Below are 23,162 nucleotides of genomic sequence, written 5' to 3'. Positions count from 1 at the left end.
TTCTCTGCATCTCTGTCAGCATGTTTATGATTCTTATTTTGAATTCTTTTTCAGGAAGACTGGTTAGGTCTGTCTCCTTCTCTGGTGTTGTCTCTGTGATCTTTGTCTGCCTGTAGCTTTGCCTTTTCATGGTGATAGGAATAGTCTGCAGAGCTGGGATGAGTGACGGCTGGAAGGACTTCCTTTCTTGTTGGTTTGTGGCCCTCCTCTCCTGGGAGAACAGCGACCTCTAGTGGCTTGTGCTGCGCAGCTGCGCGCAGACAGGGTTTCTGGTTCCTGCCCGGCTGCTATGGAGTTAATCTCCGCTGTTGCTGTGGGCGTGGCCTGGCTCGGGCAGCTACTCCAAGATGGTGGAGTCACGTTGGAGCAGGAGCTGCTGGGAGGCTATTTATCTCCGTAAGGGGCCTCCCTGCTCCCTGCAGCCCAGGGGTTAGGGTGCCCAGAGATCCCCAGATTCCCTACCTCTGGATTAAGTGACCCGCCCTGTCCCTTTAAGACTTCCAAAAAGCACCCGCCAAAACAAAACAACGACCACAAAAAAAAAAAAAGAAAAAAAAATTTTTTAATTAAAAAAAAAAAGGGTGGTCGCTCGTTTTTCTTTATTCTCCAGTGCCAGCCTCAGGCCTCTGTTCACCGGTCTTTCTGCCCTGTTTCCCTAGTATTGGGGTCCCTATCCCTTTAAGACTTCCAAAAAGCGCTCACCAAAACAAAACAGCAAAAAAGAAAAAAAAAAAATGTTCGCGCGCTTTTCTTATGTCCTCCAGCGCCCGGCCTCCAGTGCCCGCTCACTGTTCTTGCTGCCCTGTTTTCCTAGTATCGAGGGCCCTGCACTCTGGCCCGGATGGCGGGGGCTGGGTGTTCGGCAGTCCTGGGCTCCGTCTCCCTCCCGCTCTGCCTATTCTTCTCCCGCCGGTAGCTGGGGGGAGGGGCGCTCGGCTCCCGCCGGGCCGGGGCTTGTATCTTACCCCCTTCGCGAGGCGCTGGGTTCTCTCAGGTGCAGATGTGGTCTGGATATTGTCCTGTGTCCTCTGGTCTTTATTCTAGGAAGGGTTGTCTTTGTTATATTTTCATAGATATATGTGGTTTTGGGAGGAGATTTCCGCTGCTCTACTCACGCCACCATCTTCCAGAATCCCCTCATGCCGCCATCTTTAATCCTCCATTCTGCAGAACGGATTTTTAAAAAATACTTTTCACCAGAATTTTCAACACTTAATCACATTTTAATTAATAATTCAGGTTAGAGTTAAAAATGTAATTAAGTTGTTTTTCAGAATTCCATAAAAATGACTTTTTTTCATGTATTTTCATCTATTTTAATTCTTATGCTATCTTCTGCTTCAAAGACAGCAAAGATAGTCACTTTTAGCATTTTGTGCCTTCAGAAAACATGTTTCCATGATGAAAGATCAAGATGAGCCTTTCTGTAAACAGCCAACCCCAAGAGACTTCTTTATCTATTAAACCCTGGAACTTCCTTGTAGTTTATTAGTGTACATAGTCCACAGGTATTCTTTGACTTTGATTTAACTTTCCTTTGCAAAAATAATCATACCTCAAAGTTATGGTATGCATGGCAGGTTGATTTCCCCTGGAAGTAAACTCTGAAACATAGTTTAGTGTACATGAAGTTTATGAAGTGGTGGCCTTGGGATCAACAGGGAAGGAAGCAGGACTGGGCTGAGAGAGGGATCAAGCTGGGATGTAGGCTTAGTGACAGACTTGTTTGACCCCATGGGGAGCTCTGGAGCTGGAATGGCCTTTCTGAGTTGTCTGGAGTTAAGATGAGATGTCTAGGTCTTTATACTACTGCATCCATCCCTCACTGAAAGGAGTGTGACCTTGGGTGAGGTGCTCACTGCAACTGAGGCAGTTCCAGAAGGGACTGACAGCAGAGGCGAACAGCTTCAGAGCTCCCAGCAGCTGGGCAACACATTCTTCCTTGAAGCAGAGTCTGGGTTTGTGCCTGCATGTCCACCATTTATAATCATTTCATTTGAGAAATATATAGTTCTTGTGTACCCCAGGACTAAGGAATATATCTCTAAGGCTGAGAGGTACAGAAGTAATTTTTTTTCCCATTGAATTGGTGAGTAATTACTTGGAAACTATATATAGCCTCAACCAGAGAAGAAACATGTGGACATTTACCTTCCCAGTTCCCCAGAAAAATTATTAGAAGATGAGATATTCCACCCACTACTTGTGGAAGGAATTGTTAAAAGTTCACTGAACCTTGTTTTCATTTGTCAGATCCTCAAGTTGGAGTTCACACTTCATTTTTAAAGAGCAGAACTAAATTTCCAAGTTAGGATCATGTTAATAAATAAACACCTTATTTAAAAAAACTAATCTGGTTTTTGACCACTGGACTAAGTGGTTTGTTGGATTTTTTTTTCTGGAATGCGAACAAGATTTAAGAGGAACTCATTGTTCCCATCAAAATATTCTCTCTAATCTCAGTAAGTTGGAAATTCTTTGAGAAACAGACACTGGCAATATGGGGTGCATCTTTTACTTGACTTTTACTTGGCTTACAAGCATGTTCAGACTTTGAGTCTAGAGTAACAGTTTCTGCTGGTCTTTTCATCTTGCCTTCCTTGATTCTTCAGTTTACTATGGCTTGGGACCCAAATTTATCAAAGATGATATAGATTGCTCAGGGATACTTTGATAAAGAATAATTACATTTCTTCTTTCTGTATCCTTTGGGTTTTCTCAGTTCAGAATCAAAATTTCTATCACTTTCATTAGTAAAGACCCAATTTCAAATGAGAAGGGTATGGCCTCTAGTAGATGGAGAGGGAGAATTTTATTTTATACATAGAATATGATTTCTGTAAAAGTCTCTGCCCTTTGAATATTTCATTTGTGTAGCTATTTTTTATTTCTACTTCATCTTAATTCTCTTTTCAAGTATTTTTTTTCCGTACATGCCTGTGGTCTTGTGTTCTCTTTTAGATGGGAATACTCTGGATGTAGTAACCACAAAAATTTTCTCTGTACCTCTTGAATATTATAGGAGTAATGTCACATTTCACAGGACCAATGTCAGCACCAAAATACAAATATTTAATTCTGCCTCCAACTGAGTATGTCTTCAGTGTCCCATGATACCCATTTATTTTCTTTAAATTGAGATACAATTTACATAGCCTAAAATTCACCATTTACCCATCTATTTGCATTTGGTATTTTGTTTTATGTATCATGGCTTTCTTTCTTTAAGGATATTAAACTGGAATGGCAGTTAATGAAAAGACTCCTGGGAAGGGAGGGGGAAGACTTGAGATTTGTCTGGCTCTGTAGTCATCTGTGGGCCAGTTGGTTAACCTTGCTGGGTCTCGGTTTCCTCCTCTATAAAATGAGATGATTAAGTAGGTGAGTACTGAGATTCATGCCAGCTCAGAAATAACTCTGAGTTGATGAGAGCCATTCAGTTGTTTGAACAAAGTAGATGGACTATTGCAACAGCTCAGTTGGCATTACATGGCATGTTGCTTGCAGGGATATCTTCATTTACCTCTAAGTGGAACAAGAGCCTGATTATCCAGTTGAAATTGTTATTCAGCCTCTATATGTTTGTTCATCTTAATACCAGGTAAAAACAGAAAAGTAGCAATATAGTTCTGTATATTTGTAATTTATCTGTACCAGGTAAATATAGAAAAATAGCAATATGGAATAAGTTTCATTGACGTTAAAAAAATGTATTTCCATGATGTGCATGTGTGCTGATTTTTAAAATTCCCTTTTGACAAGACAATTTATTAGGCTTAAACCCTGTGATCATTTTTTTTTTTGGAGTGGCACCTGACTTGGATTTTCTTCCCTAAGAAATTGGCTTTGTCATAACATGGTCATGTTAAATTTTTTTAAAATTATTGTTCCGTGTTTGTTCATTTGTTCCCAAAATTTTCTTGGGAACAATTTTCTACGCTCTCTTAGTTTCAATTTTCACTAAGGATTGGCAGCCCTTTTGCATTACAAGGTACAAGCTGCAAAGCACCACATTCTGCCAGCAAACAAGATATGCATTTTTCCCTACATGCTCAGAAATCAGTTTATCTTGGGTAGAATTAAACCATCTTCCATCTGCTTTAGATTTTTACCCCATCTCCTGACTAGGCCATTTGTTGACTGATTAAATGTTTATATCATTCTAAAGAAAAGTTCCCTGGAAGGTCAAGCTAAAAGTCTCATTATAAAGTCTGTTGGGATAAGTTCTTTCACATTTTATTTGCTCCAAGGAGTTAATTTATAAACCATGTGCTGTTATTGACCAACTTTGCTGCTGATGCTAGCCATAAGTAAAAGTAAGTGCTGGTGTAATGAGGCCCCTCTGCTTATAATTCAGTACTTGCCTTCCTGGACCCTTGGCCTTCTTGCACAGGGCGTCTGCAGAGGAGCCAGCTGAGCCAGCAAGTCCTAGGTGTTCTTGATTAGTGGCCATAATTGAACCCAGGACAGTTAGGTTGAGACCCCAACATGCTTTGCTCTCCTGGGCTGTCCAGAGAATCCAGGCAGCTATTTGTGGATGGAAATCACCCTGTTATTTATAGAAATCTTCATATGTGAAGCCCACCGAAGAGATTCTGATGTTTCAAGATTTCAGGTTTGATGTTCTGTGTAAAACATCTGCTTAAGAGTCCAAGCAGGAGCTCTTAGATTTTAGGGGCCAAGGCACCCTGTTGTCAGTCTGGAGGAACCTATGAATCGCTTTTCAGAATATATCTTAAAATGCTTAAATAAATACAGAGGATTACAAGGGACACCAATCACACTGAAACATAGTTATTAAAATATTTTTAAAAGCTGTATGTTCTATATATTTCTTTATTAATGTCTCAAATAGTAAGATTAAGCAGGTCTAAAAACTATCATAACTTTGGCTTAGTTATGGGTATAAAATTTATTTTGAGATCATCACAGGACCTGTAATATGATATGAACAATTCTTTGATTTCTATTAGTAACAAAGTTCTAGGTCCTGCTAAAACTAAGATGTGTTACCTGTACTAATTGAAGGCACTTTTGCATTTCAGTTAAAGGTGAGTGATGACAAAGATGTAATTTTTATCTCATTCAAGTTCTCATACAGTCCCAAGAATTACGGACCCCAGGTTCAGAACTCCTGGTCAGATCTAGAATGATTGAACATAGCGAATACTTACTGGATGCCCACTACGTGCCATGGCCATGCTCTGTCATTTAATGAAGTTGGCAGTATTATTGTCCCATTTTAAAGATGAGAAAACTAAAATTTAGATAGAAAAGTACATTATCCAGGGTCATCCATCTAGCATGCAATGGAGCTAGGACTCCATCCTAGGCTATCCAAATTCTCTACTATCTCGCTGTGCTGGAGCTGAGATGATACTTCCTGTTTCCATATTGATAAGGTACTTCTTTTTCGCCTAACTTAACAAATGTGGAGGGGGAAAAATACCACTACCCTGCTCTGCTAAGAAAATGATTAAATTGAAATGCTTTCATATGCTACTGGTGGGAATGTAAATTACTCCATCTCTTTGATAGCAACTTGGCTATACATATCAAGAACCTTAAACTTGCTCTAGCAATTTCACTCCTGGGAAATTACTCCTAGGAAAAGATGGTGGTAAAAGATGCCATATGCAAAGGTGTTCATCTCAGTGTAGAGTAAGGAGAATTTCAAAACAAAAGTTAAACAATAGAATGGTTAAGAACACTGTATATGTAGTTACCAGATGGTGTATTAGGCAGGCATTAAAACATTTTTAAAGGCTATATAACCAAATTTTTTAACAGAGTTTTTAAAAAACCACCTATTATTTAACCTAGTAATGATGCAGGATGATCTGTTCATGGTGGTAGTATTTGTAGGTGGTTAGTAGTTGTGGAAATCTCTGTTGCTAAGTTAGGAACCCAAAACTTCAAAGAACAGATTCCTCCACTCCCTACCCTCACAGTGTCAGAAACCAGTGGCTTTTACTCTGCTCTCTGACCTCACTTACATTATCAGAATCATCCTTTTGGAAATATGGGAAGAGTGTTTAGAATAAAGGTTTACATATTAATGTGCCTAGCAAACTGGTTCTGATGCCCCTTTATGTAGGTAACTAAGCTGCCTTTGTTAAATTTGTTTTAATGAGCTGGATTCTTGAGATGTTTCCATTTATAAATTAAACAATTACAAACATCCAAGCCTGGTTTACTATTGGGCATGTGTTATGCTAATCGATGTTTTCCTTTTTAATTTCTGGTCTCCCCACCAAAAAAAGTCTGAATGTGTTCCATCATTTGAAGATGTCTGGGCCTATTCTTCTTTGTAAGAACAAAAGTACTGCACTCAACAGCCTGTGCTTTCATTTGGAAGTTTATGAATGCTTTCTAAAATATAGTCATTAGTCCCAATTTCTTTCTGTACAATTTCTTCAACTTCTACACACTTTAAGAAAGATTTTTCTCAAAGGAAGTGTTTTTACTTTCCCAAGGCTCCAGATTCCTGCTTCTTCTCAGTCCTGTTCTTTAAGACTTGCTCAGTTTTTCTCTGAGTTGATGCATTCCTTCTGTTTCTCCTCATTTTCTCTAATTGTGCCTAAACCTTTTCTCAAAGGATCGGATCTCCTAGCTGTGGGCAGGCCTTCGTCAGCCTCTGCTGCTGTTGCTCTGTCCCCTTGACCCATAACCGGTGACAGCACATAGTATATGTTTGTGAAAATCTTACATTTTCACACCTCATTATTGAGGATTTGAGAAGGACTGGGACAATTTACTTTTTGCTACTTGGGCAGAATTCTTAAATGTTTGCTAAAGGAAGACTGTAAACAAGATTTCAGCAGAAATGGAAATAGTTTTAAGATATATAAGAATTCGATCCAAATAGGTTCGATTCTTACACCTTCAATTTACCTACCTGTTATGGAGATACAGTTATTTAGCTGTAATGGTTGTAAATATTTTTGTTATAATTATTACTCATATAACATGTCTTTTAAAGAAACTAAGAGAAGAAAGGAAAATAAGTATATATAGAGTTTGTTATATTAACCTTTTTTTTTTTTTTTTACCATTTCTGGTTCTTTTCATTTGGTTCTATGAACTCAAGTTACCAAGTGGTGCTCTTTCCTTATTCCAATACAGCTTTGTTTCCACCTGCATCTTTTGTACTGTTAGTGTCAAATATGTTACATTTCTGTATGTTATAATCCCCAACATACAATTACGTACATCATTTTGTGCATTTGTCTTTTCACTCAGTTAAGAGAAGAAGAAATTGGCAATTATATTATTTCTTATATGACTACCTTTACTAGTATACTTTGTTTTTATATGAATTAGAATTAATGTTTGGTATCACTTGGTTTCAGCCTGAAGAACTTCCTTAATATTTTTTGTAAGATAGGTCTACTGGGAACAAACTGTCTCATTTTTTGTTGAACATGAAAATGTCTTAATTTCACCCTCATTTTTAAAAGATAATTTTGCTAGATATAAGACTCTTGGTTGACTTTTTCTTTCATCACTTTGAATATGTCATCCTACTACCTTCATTGTTTCTGATGGAAAGTCAGATGTTAGTTTTATTGGAGTTCCCTTGTACATATTAAGACATTTTTTACTCTTTTGTTTTAAGATTTGTCCTTCAGAATTTTGACTGTGTGTGTCTGGGTGTGGATCTCCTTTAGTTTATCCTGCTTGGACTTCATTTAACTTCTTGGATATGTAACTTTCATTTAATCAAATTTGTGAGGTTGTCAGAAACTATTTCAAGTATTTTTCTGCTTCCTTCTCTCCTTTTGGGACTCCCATTATACGTTGTGTATGTTGTTGCACTTGATGGCATCCAACATTTCTTTAAGGCTCTGTTCATTTTCCTTCTTTGTTTTTTTCTCTCTGTTCTTCAGATTGCATAATCTCTATTGTTTTGTCTACAGATTTGCTGAGTCTTTCTTCCACTCAGTTTCCTGTTGGGACCCTTCAGTGAATTTTAAATTTTGGCTGTTGTACTTTCTAGCTCCAGATTTTCCATTTGCTCTTCTTTTTAAAATTTGTATCTTTTCATTGATATTCTTTACTTGATGAGACATTACCATCATACCTCCCTTTAATTTTTTAAGCATGGTTTCCTTTAGTTTTTCTTAACTTACTTATAATGGCTACTTTCAAGTCTGTCTCCTAAGTCCAATGATCTGGCTCCTTTCAAAGGCACTTACTGACCCTTGCTGGTTTTCCTGTATATGGGTCACACATATACATTTCCTTGCATGTTTTCTATTTTTTTGTTGTTGAAAACTGGGTGTTTAGATAATGTATTGTAGCAACTCTGGATACTGCTCTCTTTCCTGTCTCTGGAACTTGTTTTTGTTTGCTGGTTTTTTGTTTAGTAACTTTACTAGACAAGTTCAGTGAAGTCTGTGTCCTCCACAGTGTGTAGCCTCTTATGTCACTCCTCAGAGGGTGCAGCCTTGGGCAAGTGCCCAGCTACTGTGACCTTCCTACCCTCACCAAAGGATAACATTGGTTATAGTGGGCTCTCTTTGACTATATTTTTCCCCAATATCCCCAGTTAAGTTTCTGATTGTCTTCTTCTACTGATATTATGCCCAGTTGTTAGTATCCCCTGTTAGTTGATTTACTTTATTATTTTTGACAGTGCGCTAAGACATGAGCATTCCACCATCTGATATAATTAAAATTGGGTTCCTTTGCAGAGATAGTCTTTAAGCCAGTGTTTAAGGTTTACTTTAACCTCAGGAAGGCTCTTTTTTACTCTCTCTTCCCCTATCTCTCTTTGTTAAACTTCTAGCTCGTGTGCCTTTCACCTGTTGCTGTCATGAAGCTACCAGCCTCCTCTTAATTTCCTGCCATAAAAATATCCATTATTTTTTATAGCACCCATAGGTTTGAACTTATCTATGCTGTGTTCCAAATAAAGTCAGTCTCCTTATGAAGAGTTGCAGAGCTCTCTTTTATTACAGTGGGCCTCTACCCCTAGGCAAAGCCTCTGTACCATGACACCAGAGCTGGGGTGTGGATAGCAGCCTGCACGCATCTCTCAGACTGATACCCTGTTCTGTGAGCAGGGCACTGGGCAGTAGTGGCAAACCCTGATCTCAGCTTGCCTCTCCTGTCATGGAAACTTCTACCTATGTGAGCTGGGGCAAAGATGATCAAGGGCCAGTATTCTTGGCCTGCTTAGTCTCGGGTAGAGCATCTGCCCTACAAATAAGAACTGGATGAAGAAATAGAGCCCTGGTTCTCTTGGCTACACTTACCTGGAATGGAGCTATAACACAAGGCTATACTGAGAATGCTGATGGCCTAGTATTCCCAAAAAGAAACTATCTCCCTAGACTGGAGGTTGTGGGTGAGAGGGAGCCCCTTATTCTTGGCTATACCTACTTAGAATTTCTTTCACTCTGGGTTGGAGGGTAGGGGAAGAACCGGTTATAACTCAAATGCTAGACTCACTGTTCTTTTTTTTTTAAGGTATTATTGATAAACACTCTTATGAAGGTTTCACATGAAAAAACAATGTGATTACTACATTTACCCATATTATCAAGTCCCCACCCATACCCCAATGCAGTCACTGTCCATCAGTGTAGTAAGATGCCACAGATCCAATATGTGCTTTCTCTGTGCTACACTGTTCTCCTGTGATCGCCCACACCATGTGTACTAAACATAATACCCCTCAGTCCCCTTCTCCCTCCCTCCCCACCCACCCTCCGACACCCCTCCCCTTTGGTAACCACTAGTTCATTCTTGGAGTCTCTGCGTCTGCTGCTATTTTGGTCCTTCATTTTTGCTTCATTGTTATACAACACAAATGAGGGAAATCATTTGGCATTTGTCTTTCTCTGCCTGGCTTATTTCACTGAGCATAATGTCCTCCAGCTCCATCCATGTTGTTGCAAATGGTAGGATTTATTTCTTTCTTATGGCCGAATAGTATTCCATTGTGTATGTATACCACATCTTCTTTATCCATTCATCTACTGATGGACACTTAGGGTGCTTCCATTTCTTGGCTATTGTAAAAAGTGCTGCGGTAAACATAGGGGTGCATATGTCTTTTTGAATCTGAGAAGTTGTATTCTTTGGGTAAATTCCAAGGAGTGGGATTCCAGGGTCAAATGGTATTTCTATCTGTAGTTTTTTGAGGAACCTCCATATGGCTTTCCACAATGGTTGAACTAGCTTACATTCCCACCAGCAATGTAGGAGGGTTCCCCTTTCTCTGCATCCTCGCCACCTTTTGTTGTTCTTAGTCTTTTGGATGGTGGCCATCCTTATTGGTGTGAGGTGATATCTCATCACAATGATTTAATTTGCATTTCCCTGATGATTAGTGATGTAGAGCATCTTTTCATGTGTCTGTAGGCCATCTGAATGTCTTCTTTGGAGAACTGTCTCTGCATATCCTCTGCCTATTTGTTAATCGGATTATTTGCTTTTTGAGTGCTGAGGTGTGTAAGTTCTTTATATATTTTGGATGTTAACCCCTTGTCAGATATGTCATTTACAAATATATCCTACAGGAATACTGTAGGATGCCTTTTTGTTTTGTTGATGGTGTCCTTTGCCATACAGAAACTTCTTAGTTTGATGTAGTCCCACTTGTTCATTTTTGCTTTTGTTTCCCTTGCTCGAAGAGATGCATTCAGGAAGAAGATCCTCATGCTTATATTCAGGAGATGTTCCCCTATGTTGTCTTTTAAGAGTTTTATGGTTTTATGACTTGCATTCAAGTCTTTAATCCATTTCAAGTTTACTTTTGTGTATGGGATTAAACAGTAATCCAGTTTCATTCTCTTGCATGTAGCTGTCCAGTTTTGCGAACACCAGCTGTTGAAGAGGCTGTCATTTCCCCATTGTATATCCATGGCTCCTTTATCGATATATTAATTGACCATGTATGGTTAGGTTTAGATCAGGGCTCTCTAGTCAGTTCCATTGGTCTATGGGTCTGTTCTTGTGCCAGTACCAAATTGTCTTGATTACTGTGGCTTTGTAGTAGAGCTTGAAGTTGGGGAGCATAATGCCCTCAGCTTTATTCTTCCTTTTCAGGATTGCTTTGGCTATTCCATGGCTTTTGTGGTTCCATATGCATTTTAGAATGATTTGCTCTAGTTCATTGAAAATACTGTTGGTATTTTGATAGGCATTGCATTGAATCTAGATTGCTTTAGGCAGGATGGCCATTTTGACAGTATTAATACTTTTTTTATGGTTCTCAGTGTTAAGTATTTTTTTGGTATAATTAATCTACAGTTACATGAGGAACATTATTTTTACTAGACTCCCCCATCACCAAGTCCTCCCACAAACCCCATTACAGTCACCATCCATCAGCGTAGTAAGATGCTGTAGAATCACTACTTGTCTTCTCTGTGTTGCACATCCCTCTCTATGCCCCCCCACACATTATACATGCTAATTGTAAGGCCCCTTTCTTTTTTCCCGTCCTTATCCCTCCCTTCCCACCCATCCTCCCCAGTCCCTTTCCCTTTGGTAACTGTTAGTCCATTCTTGGGTTCTGTGTTTCTGCTGTTGTTTTGTTCCTTCAGTTTTTTCATTGTTTTTATACTCCACATATGAGTGAAATCATTTGGTATTTGTCTTTCTCTGCCTGGCTTATTTCACGGAGCATAATACCCTCTAGCTCCAACCATTTTATTGCAAATGGGAGGATTTGTTTTCTTCTTATGGCTGAATAATACTCCATTGTGTATATGTACTACATCTTCTTTATCCATTAATCTACTGATGGACACTTAGGTTGCTTCCATTTCTTGGCTATTGTAAATAGTGCTGTGATAAACACAGGGGTACATCTGTCTTTTTCAAACTGGGCTGCTGCATTCGTAGGGTAAATTCCTAGGAGTGGAATTCCTGGGTCAAATGGTATGTCTATTTTGAGCTTTTTGAGGAACCTCCATACTGCTTTCCACAATGGTTGAACTACTTTACATTCCCACCAGTAGTGTAGGAGTGTTCTCGTTTCTCCACAACCTCACCAACATTCGTTGTTGTTCGGCTTTTGGATGGTGGCAATTCTTACTGGTGTGAGGTGATATCTCATTGTGGTTTTAATTTGCATTTCTCTGATGATTAGCAGTGTGGATCATCTTTTCATGTGCCTGTTCACCATCTGAATTTCTTCTTTTGGAGAAAGGTCTGTTCATCTCCTCTGCCCATTTTTTAATTGGATTTTTTGATTTTTGTTTGCTGAGGTGCATGAGCTCTTTATATATTTTGGAATGTCAAGCCTTTATCGGATCTGTCATTTATGAATATATTCTCCCATACGGTAGGGTACCTTTTTGTTCTATTGATGGTGTACTTTGCTGTACAGAAGCTTTTCAGCTTGATGTAGTCCCACTTGTTCATTTTTGCTTTTGTTTCCCTTGCCCAGGGAGATATGTTCATGAAGAAGTTGCTTATGTCCAAGAGATTTTTGCCTGTTTTTTTCTAAGGGTTTTATGGTTTCATGAATTACATTCAGGTCTTTGATCCATTTCGAATTTACTTTTGTGTATGGGGTTAGACAGTGATCCAGTTTCATTCTCTTCCATGTAGCTGTCCAGTTTTGCCAGCACCATCTGTTGAAGAGACTGTCATTTCCCCATTGTATGTCCATGGCCCCTTTATCGAATATTAGTTGACCATATATGTTTGGGTTAATGTTTGGAGTCTCTATTCTGTTCCATTGGTCTGTGGCTCTGTTCTTGTGCCAGTACCAAATTGTCTTGATTACTGTGGCTTTGTAGTAGAGCTTGAAGTTGGGGAGTGATGACCCCCCACCCCCACTTTATTCTTCCTTCTCAGGATTGCTTTAGCTATTCGGGGTCTTTGGTGTTTCCATATGAATTTTTGAACTATTTGTTCCAGTTCATTGAAGAATGCTGTTGGTAATTTGATAGGGATTGCATTATAGTGCTTTGGGCAAGATGGCCATTTTGACGATATTAATTCTTCCTAGCCAGGAGCATGGGATGAGTTCCCATTTGTTAGTGACCTCTTTAATTTCTCTTAAGAGTGTCTTACAGTTTTCATGGTATAGGTCTTTCATTCCTTGGTTAGATTTATTCCAAGGTATTTTATTCTTTTTGATGCTATTGTGAATGGAATTGTCTTCCTGATTTCTCTTTCTATTAGTTCATTGTTAGTGTATAGGAAAGCCACAGATTTCTGTGTGTTAATTTTGTATCCGGCAACTTTGCTGAATTCCGATATTAGCTCTAGTAGTTTCAGAGTGGAGTCTTTAGGGTTTTTTATGTACAATATCATGTCATCTGCAAATAGTGACAGTTTAACTTCTTCTTTACCAATCTGGATTGCTTGTATTACTTTGTTTTGTCTAATTGCCGTGGCTAGGACCTCCAGTACTATGTTGAATAACAGTGGGGAGAGGGGGCATCCCTGTCTTGTTCCCGATCACAGAGGAAAAACTTTCAGCTTCTAGCTGTTCAGTATGATGTTAGCTGTGGGTTTATCTTATAGGGCCTTTATTATGTTGAGGTACTTGCCCTCTTTACCCATTTTGTTGAGAGTTTTTATGATGAATGGATATTGAATTTTGTCGAATGCTTTTTCAGCATCTATGGAGATGATCATGTGGTTTTTGTCTTTCTTTTTGTTGATGTGGTGGATGATGTTGATGGATTTTCAAATGTTGTACCATCCTTGCATCCCTGGGATGAATCCCACTTGGTCATGGTGTATGATCCTTTTGATATATTTTTGAATTCGGTTTGCTAAAATTTTGTTGAGTATTTTTGCATCTACATTCATCAGGGATATTGGTCTGTAGTTTTCTTTTTTGGTGGTGTTTTTGCCTGGTTTTGGTATTAGGGTGATGTTGGCTTCATAGAATGAGTTTGGGAGTATTCCCTCCTCTTCTATTTTTTGGAAAACTTTAAGGAGAATGGGTATTATGTCTTCTCTGTATGTCTGATAAAATTCTGAGGTAAATCCATCTGGCCCGGGGGTTTTGGGTAGTTTTTTGATTACTGATTCAATTTCATTGCTGGTAATTGGTCTGTTTAGATTTTCTGTTTCTTTCTGGGTCAGTCTTGGAAGGTTGTATTTTTCTAGGAAGTTGTCCATTTCTCCTAGGTTTTCCAGCTTTTTAGCATATAGGTTTTCATAGTATTCTCTAATAATTCTTTGTATTTCTGTGGGGTCCATCATGATTTTTCCTTTGTCGTTTCTAATTCTGTTGATGTGTGTTGACTCTCTTTTTCTCTTAATAAGTCTGGCTAGAGGCTTATCTGTTTTGTTTATTTTCTTGAAGAATCAGCTCTTGGTTTCATTGATTTTTGCTATTGTTTTATTCTTCTCAATTTTATTTATTTCTTCTCTGATCTTTATTATGTCCCTCCATCTGCTGACCTTAGGCCTCATTTGTTCTTCTTTTTCCAATTTCGATAATTGTGACATTAGACTATTCATTTGGGATTGTTCTTCCATCTTTAAATATGCCTGGATTGCTATATACTTTCCTCTTAAGACTGCTTTTGCTGCATCCCACAGAAGTTGGGGCTTTGTGTTGTTGTTGTCATTTGTTTCCATATATTGCTGGATCTCCATTTTAATTTGGTCATTGATCCATTGGTTATTTAGGAGCATGTTGTTAAGCCTCCATGTGTTTGTGAGCCTTTTTGCTTTCTTTGTACAATTTATTTCTAGTTTTATGCCTTTGTGGTCTGAAAAGTTGGTTGGTAGAATTTCAATCTTTTGGAATTTACTGAGGCTCTTTTTGTGGCCTAGTATGTGGTCTATTCTGGAGAATGTTCCATGTGCACTTGAGAAGAATGTATATCCTGTTGCTTTTGGATGTAGAGTTCTGTAGATGTCTATTAGGTCCAACTGTTCTAGTGTGTTGTTCAGTGCCTCCGTGTCCTTACTTATTTTCTATCTGGTGGATCTGTCCTTTGGAGTGAGTGGTGTGTTGAAGTCTCCCAAAATGAATGTATTACATTCTATTTCCTCCTTTAATTCTGTTAGTATTTGTTTTACATATGTTGGTGCTCCTGTATTGGGTGCATATATATTTATAATGGTTATATCCTCTTGTTGGACTGAGCCCTTTATCATTATGTAATGTCCTTCTTTATCTTTTGTTACTTTCTTTATTTTGAAGTCTATTTTTTCTGATACTAGTATTGCAACACCTGCTTTTTTCTCTCTGTTGTTTGCATGCAATATCCTTTTCCATCCCTTGACTTTTAATCTGTGCATGTCTTTGGGTTTGAGGTGAGTCTCTTGTAAGCAGCATATGGATGGGTCTTGCTTTTTTATCCATTCTATTACTCTGTGTCTTTTGATTGGTGCATTCAGTCCATTTAGATTTAGGGTGATTATTGAAAGGTATGTACTTATTGCCATTGCAGGCTTTAAGTTTGTGGTTACCAAAAGTTCAAGGTTAGCTTCTTTACTATCTTACTGTCTAACTTAACTCACTTATTGAGCTATTATAAACACGGTCTGATGATTCTTTATTTCTCTCCCTTCTTATTCCTCCTCCTCCATTCTTCATATGTTGGGTGTTTTGTTCTGTGCTCTTTTTAGGAGTGCTCCCATCTAGAGCAGTCCCTGTAAGATGCCCTGTAGAGGTGGTTTGTGGGAGGCAAATTCCCTCGACTTTTGCTTGTCTGGGAATTGTTTAATCCCTCCTTCATATTTAAATGATAATTGTGCTGGATACAGTATTCTTGGTTCGAGGCCCTTCTGTTTCATTGCATTAAGTATATCATGCCATTCTCTTCTGGCCTGTAAGGTTTCTGTTGAGAAGTCTGATGATAGCCTGATTTTCCTTTGTAGGTGACCTTTTTTTTCTCTCTGGCTGCCTTTAATACTCTGTCCTTGTCTTTGATCTTTGCCATTTTAATTATTATGTGTCTTGGTGTTGCCCTCCTTGGATCCCTTGTCATGGGGGTTCTGTGTACCTCTGTGGTCTGAGAGGCCATTTCCTCCCCTAGTTTGGGGAAGTTTTCAGCAATTATTTCTTCAAAGACACTTTCTATCCCTTTTTCTCTCTCTTCTTCTTCTGGTACCAATATAATGCAGATATTGTTCCGTTTCAATTGGTCATACAGTTCTCTTAATATTCTTTCATTCCTGGAGATCCTTTTGTCTCTCTCTGCATCAGCTTCTCTGCATTCCTGTTCTCTGTTTTCTAGTCCATTAATGGTCTCTTGCATCTCATCCATTCTGCTTTGAAGTCCTTCCAGAGATTGTTTTATTTCTGTATTCTCCCTCCTTAGTTCTTGCATATTTCTCTGCAAGTCCATCAGCATGGTTATGACTTTTGTTTTGAATTCTTTTTCAGGAAGATTGGTTAAATCTATCTCCCCAGGTTCCTTCTCAGGGGAAGATGTAGAAGATGTTGAAGATGTCTGGGTTAGTCTTGTCTGGATCAAATTATTTTGCCTTTTCATGTTGATAGGTACAGTGGTGTGCTATTGACTCATCTGTCAGCTGGGAAAGCCAAGACTTTTTCCACTTGCTCCTGGCCTTTCTTTACTGGGGCAACTGTCACCCCTAGTGGCTTGTGTTGGGCAATTGTGTGTAGACTGGGTCTCTGTGTCTTGCCTGGCCGGTATGGAGGAAGCTCCCTTGCTGTGGGCGTGGCCAGCCTCAGGCCGCTGCTCTGCTATGGCGGGGCCCCAGAGGGGTAATGGCCGGGGGGCTGTTTGGCTGGTTACCTCCATGAGGGTTCTCAAGCTGTTGCCTAGGGTGTTAGTGCGCCTGGAGTTCCCTGGAATTTCCAGCTGCTGGACTGTGACCCAGGATGCTTCGGTCCAGTTGTGGGGTCCCTGTCCCTTTAAGACTTTCAAAAAGCACTCGCTTTTGTTTGTCCCAGGGGCGCCAGCTGCGGGACCCGCTCACAGGTCTTACTGTCCTGCTTCCCTAGTTTCCAGCACCCCATGCATGCACTGTGTGTCTGTGCTCTGGTGCGGATGGCTGGGCTGGGTGTTCAGCAGTCCTGGGCTCCCTCTCCCTTCCCACTTCGACTCCTCTCCTCCCGCCGGGAGCTTGGGTGAGGGGCCTCAGGTCCCGCTGGGCTGCGGCTTGTATCTTACCCCTTTCACCAGGCACTGGGTTCTCTCGGGTGTGGATGTAGTCTGGCTGTTGTCCTGTGTCTTCTGGTCTCTCTTTTAGGGTTAGTTGTATTTGTTGTATTTTCAAAAATGTATATGTTTTGGGAGGATATTCCAACTGTCCTACTCAGGCCACCATCTTTGCTCCCTGTTGCAAAACGATTTTTACTCAACAAAGTTTATACTAGCTCACCTGTGGTTATATTATCAGATAATATGGCTTCTCCATCTGTGCTTAAAAAAAAGAGAAAATATGCCTTTACATTGCAATTCTTGGTTATCAGTGAGTTCAAGTTCCCTCTGATTTGGGGGGCATGTAATGAAATATCATTTCTAAGACTTAAAACCCTAAAAATCTCTGCCAGTGAAGTTTAGAGACATATACAGATCAGTTCAGCATTTGAAACCAAATTTTTGTTGCTCATCCATATGTTAGAGCTTGTGAAATTGAGTGGTTTCCTATTTTGTGTCTAATAGATACTGTCATGTTGCACAAGTTGTTGTTTATATGCATTTTCTCTTTCCCTGTCCCACCAGGTTCCACCTGTATGTCCCACTTGTATTTGAAACTAGTTCCTCAGATCCACAGCTTTGCTTCTGCATCAATTAATTTGTGAAACTTTTTTGTTTCTTTTTTTCCAGGAATCTATTGGAAATTATTATTTCATCCCGTACATTGTGACACCGTGTGACCATTATTTTTGCTGTGAGAGTGATGCCCAGAGTTGTGCCTCAGAGTACATGCAGCCCAACTGGAATACCATCCTCGGTTCACTGTGTGTGCCCCTGGTTGATAGGTTCACCAGTCTCCTCAAGGACATCCACGTGACCTCATGGTAATTCCCATCAGCTGTCAACAACCCTCAGGGTTTTGCCCAAATTGTCCCTTCACATTCATAGAGATGATTTACCCTCAGAAGACCACAGTGCCCAGAGAATGGGGGACTCCAGCCAATCACTTCCAAGTGATTCCTGGAATCACTGGATCACATCCTGGAATCCATTACTATTCCCTACTACCTCATTAAGTTGAGCCATTGAGGTGTAGCCAGAGGAGAATAGAACAGGAGTTAGGTGGTCAGGGTACGTCTAGCCCCAACTTCCTGTGTAACCTTGACAGATAACTTCACATCTCTGTAGCTGTTTCCTCATCTAGAAAGTAAGGAAATTAAGTCACTCATTTTTAAAATTCTCTTTCAAATCTGAGATTCTGTGTTTCAAGATCATTTCAAACACGATCTGCTTCCCCAGTCAGTTGTTGAGGTTGTTAAAATGCCTCAGCATGGTCATACTGACCATAAGTTCTTGTATTGTAAAAGTTGGGATGACCTCAAGATGTCCTGTAACTTGTTCTTTGCAGATTTATGTTGGAAGGTACTATGTGCGCTTTCATACACAACAATAATAGTATTATACACAGCAGTAATAGTAGTATAACTCTATTTAGATTCCCGGACCCGATTCTAATGTGTGTAAGTATGTGTGAGGGGGTCTTCCCTCGCATAACACCAGGCAATTCTCATACACCAGCAGGGTGTCCGAGAACTCAATTCTGATGTTGTCTGCTTGGAGACAGCACCAGATCCCCCAGGTTAAGGGCTCCATCCTACAAGACTGCCCTCCATCCCCGACTTCAGACACCTGTCGCAAGCCCCAGGTGTACCTGTGCTTCTGACCTACGGGCTACAGATTGGAGGTTCCCACGACCTCTCCCTTAATTCGATTAATTTGCTAGAGCGGCTCACAGAACTCAGGAAAACACATTCACCAGTTTAATAAAGGATACCAGTTAACAGCCAAATGAAGAGATACATAGAGCAAGGTCCCAAATAAAGGAGCTTCTATCCTCATGGAACTTGGGGCCTGGCTCTGTGGCAAGTGGAGGTGTTCTGATTCCCCAAGTGTGGACACTCTCTCCAACAGAGAAAACAGGATCCCACAGAGCAGAGAGTATAAGCTCTTCTCAGGGGTTTTTGTGAGGGTTTCATTGCATAGTCATGATTGACTAAATTACTGGCTGATTCAGCCTTCAACCCCTACCCTTGGGTGGGGGTCCAAAAGTCTCTCATTAACATGACAAAACACCCATTTCATCTTTAAGACTCTGCAGTGTTTTCAGGAACTGTGAATGAAGACCAAATATACCTGGGAAATATATATTTGTTCATATGAATGACCAAGTATGTATTTCTTACGACTCATATCACAAAATCTATGGAATCCTGATTCTGAGGTGGGCAGGTTTGGGGTTGAATCCTCGCTCAGGCTATTCCTCTCTATGTAGCCCCTAAAAGTCAGCTCACCTCTTTGAGCCTTATTGCTCAAGAAACCATGCCTTCTTAAAGCTTTCTTATTCTAAAAGTTGAAGGCAGAAAAATTATTTTACTTACCCAAAGGATCCATTTATTTCACTTGCAGCCAATTTAAAGGATTTACTCCTGTAAGTTGTGTCCTTCCAAAACAAATGAAAATCCGAAGCACTGGCAGAACTGCCTGAAAATGAAAGGTAAAGGGCCTCATGTCCCACATGGTCTCAAGTGGCAGCTCCCAGGGCGGTGGAGTGTTACTATTGCAGCACTGGGTGAGGCTCATGCTGGTTCACACACTGCTCGCTGTCTCCTGTCATCTCTTCTCTGGACACAGAGTTTCTCCTACAGACTTTACTGGGAAAAAAGACTGGAAGGAAACCAGACATATGTGACCACATGTCAACATAGAAAGCAAGTGGGGACCTTTGGTGACACATTCCTGGAAAGCCTCATTTAGTCATACCTTGCTGCCTTTTGCCTTTCTGCACACTGAACATTTATTGAAGTTTAGGGAGAAAGCTCTCAGAATATCATCTTTTCAGGTCTGACAAAGAGGTAGGCTAACTTGAGTGGGCCAAAAGAGCAAGGTCTTTGCAAGAAGCAGACCACAGGTTATTTCTCATTCAGTGTGTATATGTGTCAGTAGGAAAGTGACTCTTTTGATTTGGTTTAAGTTCAAAGGACTTGAAATACCTGTTGGTTGATTCATCCTTTGAACTGGCAAATACCTGGCAATGGTTAGTGAGAGGGTAGATGGTGCTATGGCTTAAAGCATCTATAAAAGGGATAGCAGATAAGTTTTTAGCTCAGGGGCCAACTCTGTTGTATTGATAGAGGCTGCCCAGAGCCCTGTGCTGAAAAGGGGTTTAAAGCCATTTCCAAGTTAACATCAGTGAGCAACATCTTCCCTGGTTTCCAGAGGCAGAAATGGCTGCATGTTTATTACACATATCATGTCCCCAAGCCATACTCAATTCAGTGTTTTGTTTACTTACTTACCGTTTACCATTTTTATTAACCTCTTAGTTTATTAAAACTATTTTTTAGAATTACCCTTGAAAACAAGACTAACGTATAACTTTTTATGTGTCAGGTTAAACTAATAACACTTGAATAGCTTTGATGCCTTTATAGTCTACCAAATGAACAATGGCTGACACCCAACTTAATAACTCATTAGATGGATAGAATTTTAAACATGGATGGAATCTGTTAATTTGCTCATCTTTGGGGTGATAAACAATAGACAAGGAAATTAAAAAATTAAAGCAATTCACTGATACTTTTACATCAGCACTTTCTGTGGGGCATTTTATTTTTTAAATGTTAACAGGTTTTATTGTAAGCATTGGACCAAGCTGTGTACTGTACATACATTTATTTGGCATGGTTTTATACTTACTAAAAGTAATTAAGATTTGCTCTTACATGTTGTTTTTTCTTTCTCTGAAGACTATTATTTAATTGAGCTTACTCTTTTTTTTAATAAACAGCCTAATTTTACTCTCTACAGTTAAACCATTTCAGCTACTTACTGGGTTGACAGTATTACTGCTGGGCAGTGCCCCATCTCCATTAGAAAAATTACTTGGAAAGGGGACAACATACTTTAGTCAGTGTACGGTCCTTGTAAGTTGGCCTCTGTACACCAAGTTAGATTACTTTTAAGGATTTTACACTAAGTACCAGACACTAGCATTGTTTCTGAGAGAAGCTATGGTAGGACATTCCAGTGTGGATTTAAACTGCTTTAAATGTTTGCATACATCATTATTATTGTCTGGATGCCCACAGGAAGGAAGTTTTATGTTTTGCTCAGAAAAGCATTCTGGCAGATGAAAATGACAAGGAGAGTGAGGAATCAAAGGCAGAGGTTGTCTGTAAGCTTCCAGGCATGGTGTCTTGGGTTGCTTGTGGACATGGCCAGTTTCCGGTTCTTGACCAACTGGAACAAGCTTTGTGGTTACTAGCTGGGGATACCTGATGGATTCACTTTAAAGTTCTCACTTTACTATTTTTCATGGCTTTCAGAGTTTTGTTTGGCTTTGTGATAATCTGTGATGAGTAGGGGAAATAACTATTCAAGTAAGGAAACTTCTTGTCCTCTTTGTGTTTGAAAATAGCAGGGGAAGGAAGGTGGTGCTGGGTGGGGAGTCCTGTGAGTCATCCAAATACAGATGGGGTTGTAATGAGCTGGCTTTTGTTACTGTTGAATGGTTACTTTCTCCAAAATGTGGCAAGTAGGACTCATCTCCTGTTTGCTGGTGCAGGGCCACTAAGGTCTAGGCGAGGCCCCCACGTGTTAGCCTAAGTAATGTCATTGAGAACCAGATTTGTTGGAGCTGCTAAGGAAACAATCCCGGAAGCATATAGATGTGACCAGAGGTTTTCATGTGTTCCCTTCTCCAGTGCTTATTACAAAGAAACCTTGTTAAGTGACATCCGGAGAGCCCAAGAGAACTACCAAGGCGATGAACTGGTGAAGGAACTGGCTCGGATCAGACTCCGCATGGATAATACTGAAGTTCTGACCTCAGATATCCTCATTAATTTACTGCTTTCCTACCTTGATACCCAGGTATGAAGTATACTTAACTGAGGCTAACCCATGCTGAGTTCTTCCTTGGCATCAAGAGGTACTCCTATGCTAGGTATATGGCTAGGTAGCTGTTTTCTAGACAAAATAGGCATGTGGTTAGGTCATAGGTCACCTAGCATATCTATTGTGGTGGAAATATTGGAGAAGGTTTTGTCATATCAAAAGGCTACTCTAACGAAATCTCATACATAGTATTGCTCCATAAAAGGAATTCAGAATTTAACAGTTTATATGCACTTTATGCTAGGCATTGTTCCAAGCCCTTCGCAAATCCTAATTCATTTAATCCTCTTTACAAGCCAATGGGGGTGTGTACTCTGATTATCCCCATTTTATAGATGAGGACCATGAAGCACAGAGAAGTTAAGTAACTTGCCTGAAGTCGCACAGCAATTGGCAAAGTCAAGACTCAAACTGAGGCTACCAGCTCCATTGTCCTTGTTCTTAACTCCTCGGCTGTATTATTTCCTTCTTTGTTTACCATCACCCACCACTGACAGGGAAAGCAGGAGGAGCAGAGGCACAGCCAGCACCCAGGGAATGTAGATGTTTATTCTAAGACAAGCATCAGAGATTTCCGGACAGTTCTTGAGATAGGGTTTATGGGATACAGTACCATGAAGGAAATTAAGCATTTCCTCATTCCACGTTTAATGCTGTTGAGCCATTTCTAAGGATATCTTGCTTTTCCTTCCGTTTGGAAGAACACAGCGCAATGTACCTTACATGCAGAAATATACAAAGCCATACTGGAGGTTATTGGCCACAGGTCTTTAAATTTAAACAAGAGAGGCATCCATTTTTGACCTGAACTAAGAACACAGTCAATCACTAAGGAACTCATGCCCCTAGTGATCAACTTACTTAATTGACTTGAATAGCAGATGCTATTAGGGATTATGGCAATGATTAAATTATGTCTCATGGGATAAGAAAATGGGAATGATCTTTTTTGAAGTCTTTCTTCTGTTGAGCTGCTGGCTTCCTTCTGTCCTTGCCTTCATGCATTTCTTTGTATGACCTTTCATTGGTGGGACTCTCAGGCTCAAAGGTGAGCCAGAAACTTGTTGGAATACACTGTCCTCCCTTTCCTTAGGCAGCAGCAGTAAGGTGCAGAGCCACAAAACAGGCATGGGATTTCAGTGGGAAGTCCTCCTC

At 39.9% G+C, this 23,162-nt stretch overlaps 1 protein-coding gene across 1 annotated transcript in view; it reads left to right on the top strand.

Annotated features, from left to right (window-relative positions):
- MAP3K15 (mitogen-activated protein kinase kinase kinase 15) overlaps window positions 1–23,162 on the top strand; it is a 118,975-nt gene that overhangs the window by 25,288 nt on the left and 70,525 nt on the right. Inside the window, 4 exon segments of the mRNA XM_036912775.2 lie at window positions 2,828–2,845; window positions 5,707–5,712; window positions 17,739–17,932; window positions 21,815–21,983. Coding sequence (XP_036768670.2) covers window positions 2,828–2,845; window positions 5,707–5,712; window positions 17,739–17,932; window positions 21,815–21,983 — 387 coding nt within the window.

The sequence above is a fragment of the Manis pentadactyla genome, chromosome X (genome assembly GCF_030020395.1).
Source record: "Manis pentadactyla isolate mManPen7 chromosome X, mManPen7.hap1, whole genome shotgun sequence".
Taxonomy (NCBI): domain Eukaryota; kingdom Metazoa; phylum Chordata; class Mammalia; order Pholidota; family Manidae; genus Manis; species Manis pentadactyla.
Note: the sequence above shows the minus strand (reverse complement) of the source record. Positions and strands in the feature narration are given on the sequence as shown.